Raw genomic sequence first — 27,317 nt, 5'->3', positions numbered from 1 at the left:
CCACTGGCACTGTCCACTCTCTCCACCCCGGACTCGGACTGCGAAGTCTCTCAAGAAAACAGAGCCGTGCAGGTTGGCATCACTGTGAACTCCTGGGCCCTAACCTCAGGACACGTTCAGTGCTTCCTGACCAGCCTATGATTTCCTGGGTCTGCCTGGTTCCACTGCTGTCAATGACTCATTCAAAGACCTTCCACCCTCCAGTGATAATGCCTTTATCTCCCATCCCCAGAAGATAAACTGGACCTTATTCTCCAAAGAAATAAAGACCAGCAGGCAAAAACCAGGTTTGTGCTCCTACAATACACATCACACTGTTCTCTGCCCCACACTTCTGTTATTCCTAACCAAGGCTAGTATTATATTTCACCAATTCCAAGACTCACATTTCTTCACATGTTAAAATCACTTGCATCGCCATGTGTCTTACCATCAACGGCACATCCCTTTCTCAGTGGCACATGAAATACTGGGGCATCTCACTGTCTATGGTGTCAGAGAGGCACCACAAGACGGCTGCCTCCACAGCTCTGGATCCCGTCTCAGGGACTTTGTGTGTCCTGGATCTTCAACTCATGACATTCTCCAGAGCAGATATAAAGGCTCAAAGTTGAAGACTGGGTCTTCGATTAATTCTTTGTTTTACAAATATTTATATTTTTTCTTCCAGGGCTTAGTAGATGGACATCACTGTGTACAAGAAAAGAGAAGTCCGGCCACCGAGTTCGCGCGTGGAGTGGAGGAGAGCACATTTGCAACCGGTAAGCAGGCCAGGATGTGGCCACCCTGCCACCAGCTCCTCCTGGTCAGCTCTTAAACATGCCCACGCCTCTGCTCTCTCCAGACAGCGGCGCTGCTGCTCTTCTCGACCCACAGGGGGCGTCCCCCTCCCGACTTGTCTCTCCTCCTCTCCTCCGTCACGCTTCTGGTGCTGCTTCCTCGCCTGCTGTGTGCCTCTCATCCAGCTCCTCTCACCCTCCTCCTCCTCCTTGACGCTGAAACCCTATGCCCCCCTGAGCTTCCTCTGCTTGCCCTCTCAGTCGTCTGTACCGGCGGGGACTGCTGTGGCTGTCCTGAGCCTCTCTTCCTGGGCCTCCACGACACTGCAAGTCCTTTCTTGGATTTCCTCTGACCTCTCCAGCCGCTCTTTTCTGCTCCCCAATGACAGGCTGCTTCTTCTGCCTCTTTAAGGTTCTGCTGCAGACACTAATGCTGGGTCATCTAATCTATTCACAACGCTTCATTTATGAACCCTGTGGTCCTGGTCTGAGACCTGGATGGCTATTAGATACCTACATCGAAGTCTTACGGGCACCTCAAAGTCAACGTGTCCCAAACACTCATCAGCTTTCTCGACTCATTCTTCTTCTGAGTCTTCCCGTCGTTCTCCCAGCAAATGGCTCCAAGTCAGAAACCCAGGTTCCATCCTTGATTACTCCCCCTATCTCCCCAAACCTACATCCAACCAATCACCAAACGTTGACATTTCTAGCTCCTAAATGTCTCCCCTAAGTAGCCCTCAAACTACTCCATCAATTTCCATTCCTTTTGCCATGACCAGAGCCTGTTTCTAATCCATCATCCACTGCGGCCAGCGTGATCCTTCTGAGATGCAGATCGTCTCCCTGGTTTAGAAGGCTTCGCGGATTCCTACGGCCCTTAGGATAAAGTCCAAGGTCCTAGCAGTTAGCTGTCCTAATGCCCAGTTTTCCAGCCCCCTCTAACTTCACGAAGCTGAACTTCCTGCTTCTGGGCCATTGTGCCGCCTCTTCTGTCTAACCTCCATGTATCATCAGTCCTAAAGCAACATATTTCCGCATTTCAACATCTCTCAAACTGAGATGCATCTTATAATTGATGTATGTATCAGTTTAAAAGGCAATGCTTTTTTTCTCAGTGGTGCACAAAATAATGCATAAAACAACTGATCATATCTCAGATTCAATAAAACATGGTAATTCCTAGTCATTCTTTAAATATCAAATTAAATGTCACTTCCCCTCAGAACCTTCCCTGACTCTCCTAGGCCAGTTTGGGTGTTTCCCAATGCATTCAGCATTGTATGTTGTTTAGATGAACACCCATTACATCTTTTTTTTTTTTTAAAGAAAGTGATAAAATCTATTATAGGTTGATTTTTAAGGCTTCCTTTTTCTTCTTCTTTTTTTTTTTTTTAATTTTTGGCCACGTCGTGCGGCATGCGGGATCCTAGTTCCCTGACCAGGGATCTAACCCACACTCCCTGCAGTGGAAGCACAGTGTCTTAACCACTGGACCGCCAGGGAAGTCCCTATAGGTTGATTTTTAAATGTACAGGGGCCTTCAAATATACTTTTTCCTGATATTGGCCTTTAGCTAATTAAAGTAGCAGAAGTTTCTAAGTATTTACCTAAATGAGTGGAAAACTTATGTCCACACACACAAACCTCTACAGGAATGTTTACAGCAGTTTTATTCATAATTGCCAAAAACTGGAAGCAACCAAGATGTCCTTCTATACGTGAGTGGATAAACAGACCATGGTACATCCATACAACGGAATATTAGTGTTAAAAGAAATGAGTTATCAATCCATAGAAAGAAATGGAGGAACATTAAATGCATTTTATTAGGTAAAAGAAGCCAGTTTGGAAAGGCTACATGCTCTATGATTCCTATAACATTCTGGAAAAGGCAGAACTACAGAGACCATAAGGCACTCAGTGGTTGAGAGGGGCTTGGGGGAGAGGGAGGGAGGGAGGGAGGGACGGAGGGAGGGACGAGCAGGCAGAGCGCAGGAGCCTTTTAGGGCAGGGACACTGTGATACTGTGAGATTGGATACACGACATTAGGCATTTGTCAAAACCCATCAACTGTACAACACAAAGAGTGAAGGCACAGGTAAACTTTGGACTTCAGTTAATAATAATGTATCAATACTGGTTCATCAATTGTAACAAATGCACCACACCAAGGCAAGATATTAATAATAGGAGACACTGAAGGTGGGTTGGGGGTGGAGAGATGGAATATATGGGAACTCTTTATTTTCTGCCCAGTCTTTCTGTAAACCTAAAACTGCTCTAAAAAATAAAGTCTATTCACTAAAAAGACAAAAAATGAAAAGCAGAGAAGCAAACTTGATGTCTCTCTCACTTTCCATTAGGACTTTGCAAATGAAATTGAGAGCAGAGTAGAGGTACATTTGTCTGGGAAACTTAGAACCACTAAATTTATTTTAAAACATGTAATCAGCGTATCAATTCACTTAACTGCACATTTTAATGTATCTGGCCCAAAGGTTTTATTCTAGACCTTGCAGTTGCTTCTTAGGAAGCTCAGAGTCTGAATGCAATTGGTTCTTTCCTTTTACTACAAAATTCAAAAGAAGCAGAAGAAGAAAAGGAGGAAGAGGAGGAGAGGGAGGAAGGAAGCAAGAGAACCATTAGCAAGTACAGAGAGCTCTACCTGCCCTTGTTACAAAACCCTGTTTCTCTTTTGTAGTAACCGACATCGGCTGGCCAGCTACTACCAGGCAAGGCGCTTCCACCCGTTATCCTGCCTGTTCAAAGGCTGGAAACGAAGAAAACCTACCTGAACTCAAAACCTGGAGGAAACAACTGGCAAGGACTCGGAAGCAAAGAACCCACACTGAGCCTAAGAAATCACCGCGTCCTACCCTCATACACACAGACCCCCTCGGCCCAAGTCTGCTAACCAAGATGACAGTTGCTGTCAGGACTCGTCTTCCATGACACCGCTGTTATCTTTTCAAAAAGATCAAAGGACAAATTCAGGGCTATTTTTCTTCAAAACTTTTAGAGGAAAAGGAATTCATGATACAGAAATGAAGAAATAAATGAATGTTATCAGTTACTAGTTTTGAATCTAAACTACCAGTTCTAAGTTATTTGGTATGAAATAGTCAATTTTCCTTGTTATCTGCCTGATGCATTATGTGTAGTCCTTTTTATACCTAAGATAGCCTCTTTTTTTTTTTGAATTTTATTTTATTTTTTTTAATGCAGCAGGTTCTTATTAGTTATCTATTTTATACATATTAGTGTATACATGTCAATCCCAATCTCCCAATTCATCCCACCACCACCAGCCCCCCACCCCGCCTTCCCCCCTTGGTTTCCATACGTTTGTTTTCTACATCTGTGTCTATAAGATAGCCTCATTCTAAGAGTGAAAGTACTCTAGGCCAGTCTTCCCTTTCCGCGTGAATAACTGCTGATTAGGGCAGGAGCCAGCAGGTGAACTAAATGTTTCTTTCATTTTTAAAAGGTAGGGAAAAAACAATGAAGAATATGTCACAGAGACCATATATATATGGCCTACAAAGTCTAAAATACTTACTATCTGGCCCTTCACAGGAAAAGTATGACCAGCTCCTGGTGTAGGGACTAGAAACTTCTTGTACTATTAGACTAAGCATCAGACATATAAATCTCTTAGGGGAAAAATCTAAGTAATGTATGCCAAAGTCTTGTGCGGGCGTTGTTTTGTTTTAATAGATAAATAAGAATAAGTATGACTAACTAATTAGTTTCATGTCTCCTCTCCAATTGTGAGGCTCACCCTCTTTATGATTACTGAATGAAGGGTGACATGATGCTACTACTCAAGAAAACAAAGGGAACACTTTAAGTTGAAGAGATTATTTGATCACTCTCTTAGAAACCCAGGTGCTTTTAATATAGCCTAGCACTGAGCTGCGAGAACACAACGCACTCTCTGTTACACTGTCAACACAGACTGGGTGAGCTGCGCACCTCTTCTTCTTCCTATTTGCTCTGCTGGCCCTCTGACCAGAAGCAAGAAGCAGACTTCCAATCTCTGGCCTCATTCCTCTGCCCTGGACTCTCCGGAGAGGCCATCCAGGTTCATGATTATGACCATCATCTCTAGGCTGGCACCCAAATACTGTCTGTTCTATATTGCCCCCAGCTCTAGTTCAGCCTTGATCTTCAGTTGTGTACTGGACGGTGATGCTTGGAAGCTGTCACCCTTCAAACTCAAAGTACCCAAAGGCCAAACAGGATTTCCTGGTCTGCGCCCAGGATGGTGCTGATTGTTGTAGGAAGGCACTGAAGCATAAGGGGTTTCTCACCCAAGTGAACCAACAATCAACAGGGGAAATAAAAGTTACAAGACACAGAAGCATGCGGTATAGACTGGAAGCTGGTCACTTAGAGGAAAGATAACCATGTACTGCCCAACATGGTAGCCACTAACCACATATGGCTACTGAGCACTTGATGTCTGAACTGAGATGTGCTATAAATACATACACACTGCATTTCAAAGAGTTATTACACAAAAATCTCATTAATTTTTATATTGACGTATTGAAATGATAAAATTTTGAATATATTGAATTAAAAATATTAAAAGTAATCTCACCTGTTTCTTTTTAGTTTTAAAATGTTGCTACTAGAATATTTAAAGTTCCTTATGTGGCTCACATTTGTGGCCTGAATCCTATTTCTATTGAATAGCGCTGGTCTAGAAATAGCACTGTCTTCTTGAAGGAGTTAAAGTTTGAGTTGGCTTCTAAGAAATATTTTAAATTTAAATAACTGTTTTCATAAAGGCCCATCAATCGTGGTAGATCACAAGCCTTTTCAGGTGAGAGATTTTCCCTTACAACTCTGTACCAACTGAAGTACTAGCACCTTATCTCACAAACAGAAAAATGTCACTAGATATTTGCAAAGTAGCGAGTGAGACCAAGGGCCCAGAATACAGAGCAAGCACAGTATTCCCAATTTACCCACACACTCACTCTCATGGTTGCATTTCCAGCTGCCTGAGATACTAGTGTTATGGCTGGTGGTCTGTGGGGTGGGGTCACCCTGGATGCTGAGGAAAAGGAAGAGAAGCGTCACTCAGCAGAGGGACAAGGGAGAGGGAACCAAGAATTCTGACTCTGCCAAGCTGCACCTCTGGCCTCTCTTACATGAGATAGTGATAAACCTTCTTTAAGCTAGTATTTTTCAGATCTTTGAAACTAGCAGGCAACTAACAATCTCAACTGAGAAATAGAGAATCTTAAAATCTGGATCTATTCTTAGAATACAGATAAATCAAATGGTCAGTTTTGACTATCCATACTCTCTTCAGATCCAAATTTCTCAATCTATCGCTGCCCAAAGAACTAGGCTAGGGTATCAAGGCAATTCTGACACTCCTCTTCTCAAACAGACCCGGATCTAAGGTGATACCTCAATGACAAAGTCTCACAAACCAGTCGAGCTGACACATCACTATTTTCACACCGTAGAACACGGTAAGGCAATGGGAATTTTAGCTTGACTCATATGGATCGTCAACAAATGATTTGTTTTATTTAGAAGAAATGAGAATAGCAGCCAGTGAATAACTACAGAGCTAATAAAGAACTTCCAGCAAGCTGGACACTTTGGTTCCTTTCTTTAATAAACCTTTACTTTTTTCTTTTAAATGAGAGCGACACCTGCTGGCGAAAAGGTAAGATGTTAAATCCTTATATAAGAAAGCAAGTCCTTTCAACAATTTTCTTTCCAAGAAACAATTTTCTGCTTTCAGTTAAAAATTTCAGGGGACATTGTCACACCAGGGACCAAATAGTTTATAAATTCCTACCATTGCTTTTCCAAAACAACAGGCCACAGTATGGGCAGGAAGTTTAGACTGTCCCTTCAGGTCTCTGGGTGACTTCAGGAAGGATCTCCTTTCAAACTTTTGTACTACACCTTGCCATCTCTAGGAGACCAAGACAGAAGGCTCTGCCCTTGCTGACCCAGCCTCCTTAACTTTTATTCTACTCTGGACTACCCCGTTCTCTCTTCTGCTTCTCTAGGCATTTTACATGGCCCAAGCCCCAAAACTGCCATCTGGACGCCCCCCACCCCCAAGACCCCCTGGCCTTCCTTCCACTATGCTATCCACACCTCTGTACCTTCCCAACCTTCGGTCTGGTTTCCAGACTGCCTAAAACTGCAGGCTCAGAAAGAGACGAGTTCTGTACCCACTTATGCTATTCCAAGCCCCTACTGCTGCTAACGTTCCTCTTATAATCTAACGTGGTCTGCCCAAAGTCCCTTATAGTAACTGTTTCAAACTTTCCGTACTTCTTCTAAATCCTGATACCCAGCCCCTTCTGTCAATCTCTGGCTGGGACTCTAGGTTCCTGAGATCGATGCTACTCACTCACTCACACACACGAAGCCTTTCTACAGCCCAGCTCCAGGTGCTGCGGCCTTCCAGTGAACAAAAAAGGCAGACTCCCACCTCCTCACCCGCTCCGCTCACATCTCAGCAGGGGAAAACGACAATGAACATGATGCATTTAAGATAAGTAGTCATCAGAAGGTGCAAAGTGCTGTGAAAAAGAGTAAAGCTGGGCAGGGTAACTAAGGGCTCAAGCTGACTTTTCTCATGTTATCTGCCTATTATTTTCACGCCCCACATGTGTCAGTATCCTCATTTATCCTCTTTATTTACTTATTTAGGAAATATGTAATGAGCGCCTATTTTGTGCCAGGCACTGGGTGCGTTGAGGAAAATAAATAGATATGGTTCCCGTCCTTGTAGTTTATAGTCTAGTAAGAGATACTATCTTAAAAATGATTCCACAAATATACAATTACAAGTTGCCACAAACATGATAAAAGTGATAGGATAAAAGAATGTAGCTTAGGCTAGGGACTCAGAGAAAGCTCCTTTGAGGAAGTGACAGCTAAGCTGGGCCTGGAAAACTGTTGGCTGGGTGGAGCGCGTCTGCGAGCTCACTCCCACCAGCTGGGACAGGGCACGGGAGGGTCTTGAAATGGGAAAGGGCTTCTGTGCTTTCAAGGTCTGAAACAAGGCTGGTGTGGCTGGAGCTTAGTGCCCAAGGGAAGAGCTGCTGGACACAAGGCTGGAGAGGCAGGCGGGGACTTTGTAAAGATTCTGGACCCCATCACTTGGCCGGCGGCTGGAAGAGCACTCGGGGCAGCCCGTGGAGGGCGACCCCGTGGTGCTCCTGTCCCGGCTGCAGCACACTGACAAGTCTGGAGCCTCCGGTTTCGGGCAGAAGTTCTCTGGGGACAGGCTCCTCTGATTACAAACTCACAGAGAGTCCAGGATGTTGCGACCACCACTGGCTGTTTAAACTCAACAAGCAGGTGACCTTGACCAAGAACCTGTCTGTGCAGGCTCCAGAGCCAGGCGGTCCTGCCCGACAGCATCCCGGCAGCCACGGCCCAGGGCAGCAGCACCCTCATTGTCTTGTTCTATAAACTTGGGAGGTTCGGTTCCCGCTATGAGGTACCTTGTGCTGCTTATCAGAAACTTCACAGAGCAGGGGAGGGTGGGGTGCCCAGTGTGTTGAGGTGTTTCCATCTTATTACCCAAGTCACTACAAGACATTCTTTGTAAAAAAAAAAAAATTTATTTGGAAATATTTAAGATGTACAAAAAGGCATAAAGACCAAATAGTCAACAAACCTCCATGGAGCCAATCTCCAGCTTAAGAAAGAAAATGTTGCCAATTCCACCAAAGGCTCTTCTCTCCCCCTCCCCGGCTTCATACTCCACCTCCTCCCAGGAGACGGTGGCCATGAGCACTTTGGGGCTTATCATTCCCATGTGCTTCTTCTCTTCAGATGCAGTGTAGTGGCTATGGGCATAGACTCATCTATTTAAATCTCAGCTCTGCCACTTACTGGCTGGTGACCCTGGGCAAGTCACTTAACTCTCTGCCCCTCAGTGGTGCCACATGTAGAAACGTAGGTAAGTGGAAGATGCAGTGAGGGTAACAATACCTCACTGAGAGGGTTCTCTGAGGAGTGAACATTAACATATGTAAAGAGTCGTTTAGGATAGTGTCGGGCACATAGTGAGTGCATGATAAGTGTTTATGTTACAGAAAAAATTCAATTACACTTACTGAAGATGGTAAAGCAGAGTTGATTCAGGACCATCACAACGGGACCACTGTAATGGGATTTTACAGTGCGGGAGAGAGATTGGGCTCAACTCGGAATATAGCATGGGCAAGTGGGAACTGAGAGCTAAGGAGCAGGGGGTGAGGGTGTCAGTGGATGGAAAATACTAAGAGGAAGCATCAGGGGTGAGGGGGCATTCTGGCTAAACCAACCTAACAGGATTCTTGCTGCAGGCGGGTGGGGTGGGGGTGGGGTGGTCATCAGACATCACCTGGGCGATGGTGGAGGAGGAGGAAGGAACCTGGTTAAAGCAACCCAGCGGGGCTCTTGCTAAAACTAGATTTTTACAGGGAGGTGCAGAGATGGGCCTAAGAGAAGGTCCAGGAGCCTGAGAAAGGTTTGGTCAAACAAAGAATCTTTGTCAGTCTTAATAATCCTCCTCTCAGAAGCAATGGGAAGTATTTTAGGCTGATTAAAAACAAAAACCAACGTACATTAAATGAACTGCAGATGATGAAGTAAACAAGGGAAGAAGGGAGGCAACACTCAAAGAGGTTAGGCCAGGCGACAACTTGGGACAGACAATGACGGTTGCACCCAGGATCATCGGAGCACTAGATCTCCAGTCTGGCCCTAGACGTCTCCCGTTAATTTGGGTCTCTCATTCCCACGGTTTGAAAAGTGTGAAGCACTATACAAATGTTATTAACGAACAGCCATCCCAGACTTTTAAAAGCCTTACAGAGCAGCAATCAAAGGTGCCTGCTCCCCGACAGGCACACCAGCGACAGGCACACCAGTGGCAGGCCCCGCAGGGGTCGGTTCACAGCTGCAAGGAGGCATGTGCGCGAGGGATCCGGCAGTGACCAGGCGCTCTGTCCACTGCGCCAGCTCCAAGTGTAAGCACGGCCCTGGAGGTGGTGGAGGTCTCTGCATGGGGTCCCGGTTCCTATCACTTCTTGGTGGTGGGGAGAGGCAACGCTGGTGGCAGCTTCCTGACGGCTGGGCTGCGGCAGTGACACTGTGCTCTTGAAGCCAGCAGTGCCAGCAGGGCCTCCTGACTCTTCCCCAGGGAGCAGCTCTTCTGGAGGACCCTTTGGGGAGTCATATCTGCCTCCCAGCCTAGGGCACCACCCCCTCACTGATTTTATAAGCACCCAATTCCCTGTACTTAAACTCATTTCTGCTTAAAATAGCTAGAGTGGTTTCTATACCTTTCAATTCAGCTCTGGTTAAGAGCACAGATTTTTTTTTTTTTTTTAGCAAGTAGGACATTTAAATCTTTCATTCACCTAGACGGTATCACAGTATATGGTATGAGCTAGATATTCAACTAATGGCATTTACTGTAACGGGACTTACCTACGTGCACCTGGATTAGACTCTCAGAGGCTACCTCCATTAGCCTAAAGTATGCTGACAAGCAGGCATGCAATGGGTTATAGAAGTATATTTTAAAAGTAAGTTTTTATAGGTAAATGTTAACCTAAAGGGACGTTTTAACCTACACATTTCAATACGTCTTATTTCTGAAATTTGGATGCTTCTACAATTGGTGTATAAATTTAACATATTTTCCTTATTCACCCTCCAACTCCATCAATAAGACATTATTAAATCAATGGTATGCCCTATAATTGATGGTATCTTAGAACTTAAGAAACAGATGTTTTTATATGATAAAGCACAGAATTTCTCTTATGCATAAGACACCACACAATGACAAAAAAGGAAAAATATTTTAAAATCATGCATTAATTCTAGCCATTTCAGAATATATACTCCAAGATTCAGAGTTTCTTAAAAATTTAAATTTACCGAAATGTATATGTTAACTGTTCGCAAAATGTGACTATGAAAGAGAACTATTCTCCTGTGCTGAAATAATCAGTGATTCCGAGGAATATTTTCATTATTACAATTACTTCTGCAACCTCTACAGCAACAAGCATTGTAGCGAGACGTTCCCTTAGAACAACAGAGATGCAAGGAGGAGACAGCTATGAGCATTGGTCCATCTGCTGTGTTTATCGCAGACCCGGTGGGGTACAAAGCGGTGGCCTTCTGTTTGTTCTGTTGATGGCTTCTGGCTGATCTGTCACCATAGCAACTTTTAGAGTCCAACTCAAATGAGCACAAATTCATTAGCTACTAACTACATTAACTTCGTGTCTGCTGCTAATGAGAAATGCTGTTCAGAGTTATTTTCTATTCTAATGGATTATAGTTACCTCTCTGAAAGGTATTAAATTAAATTAAACGCTACTCTTAATGTATCAGACTGGATAATATGTTACAGTAAAATTATTTTAATAAAGGCTACTAACAATAAGAATCATTTCATTAAAAGGTTACCTTAGGGACTTCCCTGGTGGCGCAGTGGTTAAGAATCTGCCTACCAATGCAGGGGACACAGGTTCGAGCCCTGGTCCGGGAGATCCCACATGCCACGGAGCAACTAAGCCCATGTGCCACAACTACTGAGCCTGTGCTCTAGAGCCCGAGAGCCACAACTACTGAAGCCCATGTGCCTAGAGACCGTGCTCCGCAACAAGAGAAGCCACTGCAATGAGAAGCCCGCACACCGCAACAAAGAGTAGCCCCCGCTCACCGCAACTAGAGAAAGCCTGCGCACAGCAACGAAGACCCAACGCAGCCAAAAAATAAATAAAATAAAGAAATAAATAAATTGAAAAAAAAAAAGGTTACCTTGTTTTGGTCCTTGGATTCTTCTACTCTAAGAAAATGTATTACTTGTCACACCGGCAAATGTTTCTAGGTTCTTTTAAACATCGGCTAGCTGATTTAGAAAATCAAAATCGAAAATTTTGATAACAGCATATGTTAAAGCCAAGTAGTCAATACAGCATTACCATATATTGGCTTTACCATAACCTTGTCAATACGGACCATCAACTGAAATACTCCCCAAAGAGGTGACACACTGGACAGATGTGAAGGGTAAAGAAAGTTCAGTGAGTGTACAGCTTCTATGTCTGACCTCTTCTCTCTACACGCAGAATCATCTGGAGCTGAATAAGCTCTGGAAGCAAACAGCAAATCCGAAATCTCATGAAACAGAGGTTTTAAGTGGGATTATGTCTCACCAGTGTTCCAGTGTTCTCCCAGGACATGTATATTGCCTTGTGCAGGAGGCCTGTGTGCCTGTGTCCTAATAAATTAATAAATTGTGGAAATGAACTTATTTACAAAACAGAAACAGACACACAGACATAGACAACAAACTTACGGTTACCAAAGGGGAAAGGGGGTAGGGGAGGGATAAATTAGGAGTTTGGGATTAGCAGATACAAACCACTATATACTGGGTTGGCCAAAATGTTTGTTTGGGTTTTTCTGTACCGTCTTATGGAAAAACCCAAATGTAAAACAGATAAACAACAAGGTCCTACTGTATAGCATAGGGAACTATATTCAATATCTTGTAATAACCTACAATGGAAAATAATCTGAAAAAGAAAAAAAATATGTATAACTGAATCATTCTGCTGTATACCTGAAACACTGTAAATCAACTACACTTCAATAAAATAAATAAATCATGGAATAGCAATAATCCTGAGATGTTTCCCCCCCCCAAAGTGCAGAATCCTACATCCTGCCAGAAGAGGGAGCCCAAGTTTCTCCAACATTTAGTCAGAGAAGGCAGGGGATCGGGAGGGAAATTGCCCATATTGCTAATTTATTTTGAAAAGCCTCCTTACTGTTCTTAGGAAAAGGCATGTTCCACCTCTGTCACACCCTGGTCTCCATCTACCACTTTCACCTCATCTCACACCACTCTCTCCCCCTTGCTGTTGGCTCCTAGGCCCTGGCGGCTTTTTGTTTGTTTAGGGTCCAGCCAGCCAGCCAGCCAGCTTTTGCGAGCGCCGCTCCCTCTGTACGTGGGAGCCCTTCGCCCTGTCTCCACTCTCCCGGGCCCAGGTTCTCGTCATCCTTCAGATCTCAGTTGAAGCAGCACTCAGTTGCCTTCCCTAATCCCAGCCTAGTCCAGGCTCCTGTGTTCTGTGCTCTCATTCATCAATGCTCCTCTCCTTCACGGCAGTTGGTAACGATACCTATAGCATTGTGACTGTGTGACTGATGTTTATGTCCGTTCCCCATAAGACTCTAAGTTCCAGGAGAGTGGCAAATATATCTATTTGTTTTTTTAATAAATTTATTTATTTATTTTTTATTTTATTTTATTTAGTTTTGGCTGTGTTGGGTCTTCGTTGCTGCACGCGGGCTTTCTCTAGTTGCGGCAAGCAGGGGCTACTCTTCGTTGCGGTGCATGGGTTTCTCATTGCGGTGGCTTCTCTTGTTGCAGAGCACGGGCTCTAGGCGCGCAGGCTTCAGTAATTGTGGCGTGCGGGCTTCAGTAGTTGTGGCTCGCGGGCTCCAGAACGCAGGCTCAGTAGTTGTGGCGCACAGGCTTAGTTGCTCCGCGGCATGTGGGATCTTCCTGGACCAGGGCTCGAACCCGCGTCTCCTGCATTGGCAGGAGGATTCTTAACCACTGCACCACCAGCGAAGCCCCTATATCTATTTTTTAAATCTTTTTCTCCCCACAGTGAACAGCACAGTGCAAGGCAAATAGTAGGTGTTTAATAAATATCTGCTAGATCAGATGGTAAGCGGCCCGGTTGGCCTCTGGGCTCTGCCCACTCTGTCAACATGAGCCCTCCTCCCTACCCCCACCCATCAGCTTAGCATCTGCAGGCTGAACTGTGCAGTGGTCTCACTGCACCCGCTGTCTCCAGCTCTCTCTCCAACTGTTTAATCCACCTTCAATCTGGTGCTTTCGGTGATCTTTCTAAAACATAAATCTCATGATGTCACTCCCCCACTCAGAACTCTCCAATGACTCTCCTTTTTCATAGGGTAGGCTCACACCTGATGAACGGGTTTGGGATGACTGGCATAAGGCATCCCTACTCGTCCTTGTCTCTACAGCTAAGTTAGGGGTCAATGGGAAGAGCGGCCCAGCTCCAGCATGCATTTATCTCACTCTCAATCAGTACTGTCCTTTCCCCCAGTTTTCTCACTTATTTTTAAAAACAGGTTATCTTTTCTCATAGAAATATAAATATAGGATGAAAAGATGATCAAATGAATGTAACTTAAATCCTTTCAGGTAAAAGATGTGGGATAAATAAATCACAACACCCAGAACATTTTATTGCATTCACTTGCTTATATATCCATTTGCTAATACAGCCAACTCTTCCCATTAATATATCTCTTTGAGACCAGAGAACTTACCTCTGCTGTCTAATAGGTATTTATAAACTATTTATTAAATTAATTAGTGAACTAACTTGACAACTCTAGGTGATAAAATGTGACTAATATTTAGCTAATTTATTAATGCAATCTTTAGTATGTTAAAGCTAGATGAAATGTGATCACAATGGAACGTGCATATTTTCTGATATAACTATCATACAAATAACTGCAGGCACAGAAAGAAAGGGAAATGACTGAGGCATGCAGAAAACTAAGCTGCAGTGATGAGACTTTCCGGCCGAGTCTAGGGGCCAATTTAATATTAGAAACCAATCTGGAGTCAGAAAGCAAATAACTCAGGAAGCAGTGGCAAAATATTTGAATACACATCCACCAAAGAAGATACGCAGATGGCAAAAAAGCACATAAAAGTAATGTTCAACATCATTAGCCATTAGGGAAATACAAATCAAAACCACAAGGAGATTCCACATCTATTAGAAAGGCTAAAATTATGAAGACTGACTTTCCAAGCATTGATGACGATGCAAAGAACTGTGAAATGGGACAATCACTGTGGAAAAGTTCTGCAGTTTCTTGACAAGTTAAACATCCATCTATCATAAGATCTGGCCGTTCTACTCCCACAGATTTACCAAAGAAAAATGAAAGTATATATATATATCCATATAGAGATTTGTACATGAATGTTCATAGGCACTTTATTCATCATTGCTAAAAACTGAAAACAACTCAAATGTCCATGAACAGACGAATGGATAAACATGTGAAAAATCCAAACAATGGAATACTACTCAGAATGGAATAAAAAGGAATGATCTCCTGATACACGCAACAACAGGGATGACTCTCACAAGTGTTATTAGGCTGAGTGAAAGCGGCCAAGGGTGCATACTGTACGATTCCGTTTACGTAACAGTCTAGAAAACCTTCTGTAGACCAGAAGGTAGATCAGTGTTTGCCCAGAGACTGGCGAGGGGACGGAGGGGTAGGAGAGTTGGGTTGGGAAGGGGCACAGGGGTACTTTCAGGGGTGATGGATGCTGTCTTGATTTCAGGGATGGTTTCACAGGTGTGCCCATGCCAACATTTATTAAACTGTTCTCTTTAAATACATGCAGTTTATTGTATGTCAACTATAACCCAGTAAAGCTCTTACAAAAAAAAACAAAGAAAAGAAAGCAATCTGGTCAAACAAATGATTTCTCAGAAAGCAGACTGCCAGCTTCCTTTAGAGCTATAAACTATAACTTTATGCCTGGAGATCATGATTATGTTTAACACTTCAGTGAAGCTATGCTAAATAGAGATGTGGACTTCACCTGAGACCTATCCAGAAGATGCAGTTAAAGGGGCTTGGAACAGACAACAGATAAATTATCACTGGGTTTACTTCCTTTTCTCTAAAATTTGATCAAGAAAGAATATATATATATTTCCTTAGGTTTTTTTTCCAATAAATTTTTATCCTTTTAAATTGTCTACATATTTAGGGGAAAAATACCACATCTTAATTACTTTCTTTTGTTCCCATGGAAAAAATATTCATGCATTTATTATATCTTCCTTCCCTAGGGATTTAATAGTAAAATTAAATAATTCCTTTAAGCAGAGAGCAATGTGGTTAAAGAATGACATAGATAATATTTAAAATCCTATAAGATACCATCCCATAAAGATCCCTCATATAACAAATCTCTTAGGAATTTCTTCCAGTCTTATTTGAAAATATCCTAAGTTACTTCTTAAAAGGAACTCACACAGTACTGATGACACATAAACGACATCTACGTCTCCAGTCCCGTCACATGATAGCGGGAAAAATATATAACTGACAACCAGAAGACGAGCGTTCTAGTTCTAGTTCTGCTACTAACTAGCTGTCAAAACTCGTACAAATCATTTAACCTCTTTGAATCTCATGTCCCATCTAACAGGAATTGGATAATCTCTGAGGATCCTTCAAGCTCTAAGATTTTATTAATCTTGTAGACAGGCAAATAAAATGCCATATTTTATAGAAAATATTGTGCTAAGCACGCTGACTAGATTTTTAGATGCTGCTTTTAAGAGCAACTCATATACTCAAAATAACGTTTGCTTTGGTTATGTGGATGTGAACGTGAATACATGTAAATTCAAGGAACCTGGCCAATTTTATTACACAGTATAACTCAGGAAAACACAGATCTGCTGCTTTATAAATACTAACTGCTGATTATTGTGTTGAGACCCCTGAAGGACTGAGCAAACAGCAATCAACTGCCTCAGCTAAAGAAAAGTGCCACCTAATTGGTGAGGTGCAGAAATCTGGGTTCATTTCTGTTTGTTTTTATCTATATCTGACTATGAAATTGGGAAGGCATGCTTTAAACATCAATTCTCACTTTTTTCACTCATGTTGAGGGAAAGCTTTATAAATATATGTTTAGGGAATTCCCTGGTGGTCCAATGGTTAAGACGCCACGCTTTCACTGCCGAGGGTGCAGGTTCAATCCCTGGTCAGGGAACTAAGATCCCACAAGCTGCACAGCACGGCCAAAAAAAAAATATGTATGTGTGTGTATATATATATATATATATATATATGTAAATATATACATATATATATACATGTATGTATGTCTAGAATGAGCCTTAATAGCAGTACAGCACAGTGACCCCCCCAAGCCCTTATCACTCAACATAAGGCTACTGAAAGAATATGCTTTCAATTGATTTACATTAACAAAAGCATACAAAAGTTTGCTTAAAATTAACAATTAGAAACTGAATGCATGGAGAAGTTGAATACCTGATTGCAAAACTTAAATTATAGTCCTTTCAAGCAAGATTAGGAAACTAATTAAAATGTATGAATTTTTAAAAGTATATTACTCAAAACCATGAATCATTAATCATATGAAGTTTGAGCCATGTTGGGTCATCAAAATATTCACTTTTATACATGATATAATTAACTTTGAGCTTTTTGTATGAAAACTTATCTTTCTATTTTATGAACTTGAGAAAATCTGGCTAAAACCACTAAATTAAATTCTCTTCACATTTATAAATATTATAGTTAATCCTAAAAAACCCCTGTAAATCCATGAAAAAACCCAGAAGACAATACGGAAAATTTATGCTCATAAGGTCATCACATCACATGTAAAGCTATTATTTTCTCTGCCCAAATTAAGGGCAATGCCTCAAATAAAGAACAGAGATTACTGATTACCAAAGCAAAACCCATTATAAAGTGTCCAACACTTAGACACTAGCTACTCCACAGCAGGGATACAATACACAAGTCAATGGTGTTTCGAAACAGGATTATATCTGATTCCTCTTCCCCCTAACTATGAGAACATCTAGGGTCTCACTAAGGCATTGTGTTCAGCTGGCTCTTTCATTGGTCACCAATGCAAAGACAATGTTTAGAAGAATTTACTAAGGACTGTTTTGTTTCTGAATAGGCTTATACAGAGATTTTCAAGTTGCTTAGTGCAGCTCCTTGAGGGGCAAGGGATGGGGAAGTGTTTAATTAGGGGAAGCAGCAGAGAGTCCACATAAAATGCATATTTATGTATTCATAAAGAGATGCTTTCAAGGATGGTCAACAAAATGTTAACTGCTAAATATCTCAAGATGGAGGGATTTCTCGTGAACTTTAACTTCTTTTTAGACAATGAGAATATTGTTACTTACATTTTTCATCACAGGAGGAAAAATACGGAAAGGATGATTGAAACAACCCCACCCAAGACTAGAAAGCACTGAAGGAAAAGAGTTCCAGCCACAGAAACATACTCAGATTCCTACGAGTGCAGGATACTCAGGGGTACAGAAGGAGGAGGAAACTGGTGAAAGGTGAGGGTGAATCCACTATTTGCATAAAAATCTCCAGGGCTTAACTAAGCAGAGAAAATGCAGCTCCCCTCCTGACATCAGGGTGGATGCTGGGCACAAATGCTGGCAGCACAGTGTTTCAAACAAACCGACTCGCTTGCCTGAATCTTAAAACAAAAAGAAAATGACCTTAACAAAGAAATCGCAAGTCAGGATTTGAAAAAACAGGTACTAAATTTAATTTTACTTGTAATTTTGTAAAGCAGAATTTCTAGCACCTGGTTTTCAGATTGGAGTAGGGGAGGAGAAGCATTCTATATATTAGATTAAGCTAATGAAAAAATTTCCAGTGAGATTCAGTGCTCCATATGTCTCTTAAATGAAGATTCATAGTTCAAGTTCAATGGTTATAGCCAGATATAAAAAACTTTTTAAGCATAATTAATGCTATCATGAAGACTCATCTATCAAGAATGGATTAGGCTAGTTATTCTCTAGGAGAAAGCAGAAAGGTATAATATATGTATGTGTATAACATAAAGAGTTCCCTGAAAATGTTTAAAATAAATCAAAAATTAAAGAAGTTAAGTTTCAGTTATTGAGAAAATTAAGTCAAATATAATGCTAAATAGTGGAGGCACTGCTTTACTAATACTACTATTTATGCCATGTGTAATACTGCAGAGCAAGGAAGTTACTAATTGATATGGTCTAGTTATCTAATTATCAAAATAAAATCAATTCAAACTTCTACTATGTTAATTGATTCAGTGTATTATATAACCTTATTTATAACTGTAGCCTCTCTCTTAAGAGTATTCAACTCCTGGACTCACTCAAATTGCTAAACTCTTTCCTACATTCTAACAACTCAGGGCCCTGAGACTTCTGGGTGCTGCCCTGTGGTGACAGCAGGGTTCTCCGGCTTCTTGTGGTTCTGAAGTGGGTCATCACATCTGTCCAGGAAGTCAGAGACCTGGCTCGGGAATCAGAGGCAGGACTGACCCAGCTCTGCTACTCACTAGCTCTGTGACCTTATCTAAGTTACCATACCTCTCTGAGCATCCCTTTCCCGATACAGGATTGTTTTGAAGCATGGTAGGTACTGAGATACAGTAAATGCTTAATGAATGTCTGTCGTGTGCCCTTCCTGGATGCCGTAAGTTCAGGAAGCTTCTGGGCACATCAGCCCTGCTGTTCACTAGCTATACAGTCTTGGAGGCATTGGGCAAACTCTCAGAGCTTCAGTTTACTCGTGTGGACACTGCAGACAGTGCCAACAACAACTGGAACTAATACATGTACAGGGTCTGTCTGAAAGCAGCTGCTGATGCGGGTGCCGGTCTCAGGCCTCCTGACTGCGCACACAGAGCAAGGAGCGGGGCGTGTGAGAGAGCGCAGGGCAAACCTGGCCCTGCCCTTCTGGCTGCACAGAATAGAGTAGGGGAAAGACTCGCAAATGCCAGAAGGTTAGAAAAGCGGACCTACTGCTCTGTGTGAGCACTCATACTATTCCTACAATATATCTCGACGTTCGGTCAGGCCCAGCTTGTGTTATTTAACACACATGTCCAGTTGGAAATTCAGAACCACCATCTTGCAGGCAGTTAATTTTGACTGGAACCAGTAATATTGGAGAGTCTGAGAAAAAGTTAGACCTTGGTGCTGCTAATATTTATTAATGAATTACCTAGCAGCGCTGTTAGATTATTTATAATTCAAAAAGCATTTTTTCATTGTTTAGAAGGACGTTAATAATCATCATTATGTTCCGAGGCTAGTTATAGTTAGTACAGTTACTGACAAATTGTATCCAAGGGAGCGGTATTTTAGAGAAGATAAAAGGAAAAGATAAAAACCCAGGAGGGTTTGGAGTCAGCAATGAAAATACTCATCAGAACAGTAATAGAAAATAATAACTCTGTGTAAGGTGGCAGGACAATGTAATTCATGATCGCTATACAATCATAAGCAATTTGTTATTATTTCAAGAGAAAATAATTATTATGACAGTGACGACAGAACACTGCTGGTACTGAATCAGGTTGTAAAAACTTCTCAAAATGTTAAAAAAAAAAAAAAAAGGAAATGGATGATTCAGAGCAATAATTCTGTACTTTTAAATGACAATTTTAAGAATCCATTATTTCTCATTCAAGATCATAATTTCAAAACAACCACGTACCACAGCCCTTTGGGCCCTTCTGACAAGTGTTTTGTAAATTCACACTACCACTGAGAGTGTAAGAGAGAAAAACATCCTTTTTGAAAACTATGCTGTCTTTAAATATTCTTTTACATGAAATCCATCTCTTACCGTGGCTCTGCTGTGGAAGCTCTGCGGCCGCCTGCGCTGGGGCCAGACGCCCGGGCTCCCTCGAGGCCTGTCCTTACACTAACTCGAGGCCAAGAGCAAGCCACGTAAGTCACACTATCGGCCTCAGTTTCTTCATTGTCAATTAACACCTGCCCTGCTCAATTATGAAGTTCAAATGAGATAACATAAACTCTACTTTGAAAACTATAAATGTCAAACAAAAGTGGAGCCTTTGCTGTGGCGCTGCCTGAGACACAAGCCTCTGCAGAGCATGTCTCTGTGTCTACAATGATATGTGACAGTCCAACAGAAATAAAACTTACAATTAATCACAGGCAACCTCTAGTGAGCACCAGCTCTGTGCCAGGCACGAAGCCTTGTCCGTGTGGATCTCACAGAGTCATAAGATAGCTCTATGAGGTGGGAACCATTCACACCTTACCCTTCTCACTGTAAATATGAGATACCCAAGGCTTAAAGATGTGAAGTGCCTTGCCCCAAATTAAACAGAGCCGGTCTGTGCGAGTCCTGAGCGTGTGCTTCCCAGCACCGGACAGTCCCTGAACACATCAAGTACGAAGTGAGGAGGCTCCGAGCGCGGCTTCCCTCTGCTTGTCCCCCAGCACGTCACACAGAGATGCCCAGGTTCCTGTGGGAACCACGTACGTTCCCACCCACACCCACTAAGACAACCATACGCCAATTCTGGACTTGGAAAATAAAAAAGAAACCTTTCACACATTATTAAGCAAAAAGGGAAGAATATAGAAAGAATATACCTCTTTTTATTATAAATAGTTGGCAAAGAGAAATTGGAAGCTTTAAAAAAATTCAATATCCTTTGGTTGTTCTTACTCAAATTGGACCAACTTTATCAGCTTAATCCTTGATTGGTGGAAATCAAACCAAAGGAAAATTATAAAGCATTGTTTAGAAAGGTAATATAACATTCTTTAGGCATTTTAGATTAAGCATATGCCAATTAAATGCAGGTGTAAAACCAGTGATAAATGAGGAATTTCACAGGGAATAGTAAGAAGCAGATTCAAAGGCAGGCTGAGATTTTTTGTTTTTAACCACCAATTTAAAAAAAAAGTCATCATCATAAACTTTGGTACTGTCATAAAATGTATCCGCCAAAAACAAAGTAAACTTACCTTTGGTTTTTTGATCAGCAGCCTGAAAAAAAAAAAATCAGAAACTCTTTAGGAATAATGTGTAGAATGTACACATCCATATGAAAGTTTATAAGCAGACTTTAATATTGGAAACTTTAAAAACAAGTTTTTGCCCAGTTACCTTATTAAAATTTACTACTGGGAAAAATGTATAATTGTCTACATTCTATTAATTATGTGCCAATATTGATCTAAAGGCAAAAAAATCTATCTGGAAGCTCATTTAAGCTCTGTATTTTAATACAAACTAAAACGTATACAGTTTTAACTATAAGATGCATTAAACCAGGCAAGAACAATACAAATGGCATAACTTGGTACATTAAATGCCCTAAAATTCAAGCATGACCATAAGATTTACAGTAGGACTTTAAATTTTAATATTTACTAGAACAAGTTGTAAAAGGACACTTGCCAAAGCTGCAAAAATTATTTCTAGCTTTTCAAACAAAATCAGTTAAATGGCCCTTAGACATGGTTGCTCTGGACAGTTCAGTTTAAGTAAAATAGCATAGACATTCTTTACTACCAATGACTAAAATCAAAGTCCTTCAAAACACAGCTCTAGTATTTCTCATTCCTTAAAAAAGACATTCTGTGGCTGTCACCCTTTATCTATGTCACTAGCACTCTAGATTGAGCACACTGAATTTTAAAAGTAATAACCGAACCTCTGTACTGCAGCGGCTATGATAACGCGGTGAGACACGAGTGATGACAGAAACAATGAACTAGGAACTCTAGCCAAACCTTTTTCTGAGCACCTTCCTTCTTTTTCTTTTCTTCCTGCTTTTTCTTTTTCTTTTCTTCCATCAAACGTTCCTCTTTTTGTGTTTCTTGTTCTTTCTCCCTATTAAAAATAAAGTGGTATTAGTATAATGTCCATTTTAAAATTAAAAAATGAAAAAACGGGCTTCCCTGGTGGCGCAGTGCTTGAGAATCTGCCTGCCAATGCAGGGGACACGGGTTCGAGCCCTGGTCTGGGAGGATTCCACATGCTGCGGAGCGACTAAGCCCGTGAGCCACAACCACTGAGCCTGCGCGTCTGGAGCCTGTGCTCCGCAACAAGAGAGGCCGCGACAGTGAGAGGCCCGCGCACCGCGATGAAGAGTGGCCCCTGCTTGCCGCAACTAGAGAAAGCCCTTGCACAGAAACGAAGACCCAACACAGCCAAAAAATAAATATAAATAAATAAATTTATTTTTTAAAAAAATGAAAAAACATTAGCTGCAGAAAGTTTTAAGTCAGAGTTTCACGCGTAGCATAAAGAAGGACATTTTTGAGAAGCGGTGTTAGAAATGGACCTTCAGCCCTCCCCCCACCAGCTCCACTTCTCTGTTAAGTACTAGAGCACGTGGCCCTGACTTCTTTGGCGGCAGTCATTCACTGGCCCACATCTGTTGAACACCAACCTTTTATCAGGCAGTGTACCAGGAATTAAGGGTACAAGATGGAGAAAGACATAGTCCCCAGAGTCCAGCCCCAGACCAGTATTTCTACAAGTGCTGTCTCAGGGACCACCATCATCAGAATCTACCTATTAAAAGTGTAGATTCCTGGGTCCCACACTAGCCCAACCAAATCAGAGCCTTTGGAGGTGATTCTTATGCACACCTTTTATGTTGGCTGGACAAAACAATTGTTTTTTAAACAAAGATCCCTACACAGCATGGTGAGCTACTATAAGGGTACACTGGAACATGGCACAGAGCAACACTTGGAAGAGTCAGGTAGCCTATGAGCTATGGCTTAAATGCGGCAAAAGTGTTTGGCTGGCATGGGGTGCTGTGTCAGTTATCAATTCACTGCCTGTCAGCTCCAGATTCACCCTCCAGCACGCGCTTTGCCAATAATGGACCCGTCCCCTCAAGCACTTCTCCTTCCCTGTGAGTGCAATGCAGAGGTTTCCCAGTGAAGGGCGCTAGAGGGGCTTGCAGCAGCAAGGGGCCGTCCCACTGTCTCTGGAAGCTGCAGGGTGGGGTCAGCATGTGGCTATGAGGACACCTGGTGAGGACCCCAGCCACGGACCAAGGAAGGGCAGTCTCTAAGCAAACTTGCAGCTCTGGCGTGATCTAGTGTCACTTTCCAGTGACCCTGTCAACACAGACACTGTGCACTGCGGGCCTCCTGCTACTCGCCCCACTCCCACACCAGTCTCTGTGACCTTCTCCTAATGATGTGGCCGCGGCCCTCCTGACGGGGATGCCACGTGCTCCGTGCCCGTGGCACTGACACTGCCACGTTGTCTGCACACCTGCACGCCTGGCTATCAACTGCAGCTCGCCACCAGGAGGGCTGCCACCAGGGCTCCCACCTCCTGTGTGCCCGTGTGGCGGCATACCGGCTTTCCCGGGCTGGAGGAGTGCTTCCTGCTGCCAGCAACTGCCCACTGGCTGACCTGGGAGAAGCTGGGAGCCACTCTGCCATCCAGGGGGCTGCACCTACAGCTTCTTCAGTGAGTGTGAGCTCCAGCCTTGGGGAGGGGCCCCCTCCAATCGGCCCTTCCTCAGGTTCTCTCCCTCAGCCCTAGCTAGCTCTACAGCTGTTCTCTTATCACAGTTTAATTATTCTTTATAATAAACGTTCCCTGTTTATATCACCATGTAGTTTCTGTCTCCTCACTGGGCCAGACTGATACAAGTAGGAAGGAGGATTTAATAGACGAAGCAGAAGCAACAACATGCACAAAAGCCTCAGCAAAACACCACTGTCCACCCATCACCGTTGTTTAACTTATTAATTTTGGAGTTTGTTTTTAACCGGTAAATGTGTTTACAACTACTACATGCATAGGGAATCTCAACCTAGTGTCCGTTTGTACATATTTGAATACCATCGTAATAAAAGTAACTTAAATCAACAAGGTGGCGGTGATGGGGCACTTAGAGATTATTCTTCCTTTAAAACAGTGGTTCTTGGCTGCTCATCAGAATCACCTGGGAAGTTTTAAAAACTTCCAGTGCCAAGGCTGTATCCCTTTTCAGTGAAATCAGGGAATTGAACTCAGACATCAGCAGTTTTAAAAGCTTCCAGATGACTCCAATGTCCAACCAAGGCTGAGAAACAACTTTTAAAAGGAAGTCAGTACATTTCCCAAGCTTGGGAACCAGCTATTATTCATTACCTTAGATGATACTTTCCAGGAATATTTTCATGTTAAAGGATGCAGAGACACTAAGAAATCTGTGTTTAAATATTCTTACAAGGTACAGGCAAGCCCTGTGAGTGATGGGTTGGTGCTGTAATCACCACGCTACTGGCACACATCTAGGGAAAAAGTGAACAAATAAAAACTAGGAATGTAGTGGCTGTCCACCGCTACTGTTATACTTTGTTAATCTACAGCATAACGAAAGCCTTAAGTCATCTTCAGATATTAAACTTAATAAAGAAGGCAAGTAGAGCTACATTTAAAAAAAGGTATTCTATAGAAGATGGAATAAAAATGATTTTTGCTTGATTGGATTACTCTGAAAGTTAAATTAATTAGAACCAGCTATTCCCCCAGCAGTACAGTTAAGGTTTTACTGTACTGGTAAAATAAAATGCTGTAAATAAACAGCTCACGTAGCCCTGAGATATCTTACACTTTCCTGCCTGAGGCTCATGTTCCTATGACAAAGCACGATTCAAACGTATGAACTTTAATAAAGTTTTATCTAATATCCCCCTAACCAGCACTAATTTCTTCTACCTCTAACTCCTGGTATACAATTCCTGCAATTTTTCATTAATAATTTTAAAAAAATCAACACTGAATCTCATTTTTATTTGTAAAGTAATACACGCTCATGAGAAAACATAAACGGTACAAAAGGTACGTTAACAAAAAGACAGATTCTCCCTTCTCCAGTGTCCGCAGGCTCTCTCCTTGGAGGTAAGGAGTTTTTTTTAAGAACGTTCTCTCTCTATGTGAATATACAGTTGTGTATCTTTAAAAATGCTTGGATCCCTATTTCTTGACTTATCAATTTGAGATAGTAACAATTTAATTTCTATAATGTTGGATACAGATTTGGTTCTTCAGACCCCTATCTTCCAGCCCATCACGGCTTTGAGTTCAAACGATGAATGGCATTTGCTTTAAAAACAGTATGCTAATGTTCGCTGCAGAGCTAGGTGGGGTACTGTGAGGACATTTAACTTCTTGTGTAGCTGCTTTTTTTCTAGAGTTCCTAACTGTTCTTCTTTTCCTCTTGCGATATCCTCCTTACAAAAACTGTTTCTGTTTTTTGCACATCCGCCCTCCTCCAGTTTAAAGACATGAGCCCTCTGCTCAACTGCATTCCCCAAACTCCTCTCCGGAGCCTCAGTCCAGCTCACTCTGGGCCGGGAGCACTCTGCTAGAGTTTTCTAATATCCTCTAGTTATTTTATTAAAAAAAAAAAAAATTTAATTGTGGTAAAATATACATAAAGTTTGCCATCTTAACCATTTTTACGTGTACAGTTCAGTAATGTTAGTCCCATGGTTGTACTACCAAGCTCCAGAACTGTTTTCATCTTGCAAAAGTGAAACTCTGTGCCCAAGAAACAACTCCCCACTACACGCCCCCTCTCCCCAGGCCGTTTCAACCACCATTCTATTTTCTGCTTCTATTGACTAACCCTAAGTACCACGTTGTGGGTTTGATTTGCATTTCCCTAATGATAGTGATATCAAGCATCTTTTCATATGTTTCTTGGACATTTGTGTATCTTTGTGGAGCCTACTCTTTTACCGTAGTTTACAATATTCCTTATTTTTAACTCTGTATCTCTGTGTCATTTCTATCAATCCAGATTGATACAGTGGGAAAGGAGGAGCTAACAGGCTAAGCAGAAGGAACAGTGTGTGCAAACTCCCCATCATCGCCCATCCATGAATGCTGACCTAAACTTACTAATTCGGTCATCTTGTGACTTCCCTTGTCTTCCGCCTTGAATGATGCCCTCAGTTATGCCGGAATTGGCTACCTTTTTGTTTCACTGATGGTTTGGCTGAGCATAAATTCTAGGCTGAAAATCAAGTTTGAAGGCACAGTGCCCCTGTACTCTAGCATCCACTACCTACTCAAGAGAAGTCTGATGTCATTTTGCTTTTTTAGTCCTTTCTAGGTGATTTCCCCCCCTCCAAAGCTTCTTTTCAGCCCTGGGATTCTGAAATTTCATGATGATGTGCACCTTGGTATCTTTCTCCCCCATTATTTGTGCTTAGTATTTGGCTGATGCTTTCCACATAGAGACATTTCTTTCAGTTCTCTATTTTATTGAAAACATCTTCTGTTTTCTGAACAACACATATTAAGTTTCTTGGAGGGATCATCATAATTTATCTTTATGTTTTCTACTCTTTTTTGTTATTCTCAATTTTCTGAGTGCTTAACTGAACTTGGTGTTCCAGCCCTTCTACTGAGCTTCTTATTCCATGATATTAAAATTTTATATAACTTCCTTATTCTCCAGTTGCTCTTTTCCCACAATACCGGGTTCTTGTTTTATGGACGCAAATCATTTTTATGCTAGCAGAGGATATGAATTAGGGTTTTTCTGAAGTTCTGCTAAATTTTCTGCATTGTTTCCTTTCTGAACAGTTCTTCCCTTAGACTCCCTTTGATGTGAGAGACTTTTCTCAATTGTCTGGTCATCTTTGGTTTGACCATTCAGGCTTGAAAAAAAAACCCCAAAAACCAATTAGTTTTGTGTGCATGGGCTGGACTTGTTTCCTCATTGGCTTTGCTTTAGGGAGACAGGTTGGGGAGCTGGCTATTTCGCTAAAGTAGCCTCAAAGGCGAAAACATGCAGCCTTTCCCCTGATTACCAGGGTGCTTTATTCAAAGTATTAGCTAGTAGACTTTAACCACCTAGA

The 27,317-nt window shown here is 42.1% G+C and overlaps 1 protein-coding gene across 5 annotated transcripts in view; it reads right to left on the bottom strand.

Annotated features, from left to right (window-relative positions):
• TNRC6C (trinucleotide repeat containing adaptor 6C) overlaps positions 1-27,317 on the bottom strand; it is a 133,853-nt gene that overhangs the window by 65,177 nt on the left and 41,359 nt on the right. For all 5 annotated transcript variants that reach the window (XM_059908718.1, XM_059908719.1, XM_059908720.1 and 2 more), the window contains exons 2-3: positions 22,221-22,320; positions 21,450-21,471 (exon numbers count right to left, since the gene is read on the bottom strand). In XM_059908718.1, the coding sequence (XP_059764701.1) occupies positions 21,450-21,471; positions 22,221-22,283 (85 nt within the window). In that variant the 5' untranslated portion in view covers positions 22,284-22,320. The remainder of the gene's footprint in view (positions 1-21,449; positions 21,472-22,220; positions 22,321-27,317) is intronic.

The sequence above is a fragment of the Balaenoptera ricei genome, chromosome 20 (genome assembly GCF_028023285.1).
Source record: "Balaenoptera ricei isolate mBalRic1 chromosome 20, mBalRic1.hap2, whole genome shotgun sequence".
Taxonomy (NCBI): domain Eukaryota; kingdom Metazoa; phylum Chordata; class Mammalia; order Artiodactyla; family Balaenopteridae; genus Balaenoptera; species Balaenoptera ricei.
The sequence above is the reverse complement of the archived record's forward strand: the minus strand, read 5'-3'. Positions and strand labels throughout refer to the sequence as shown.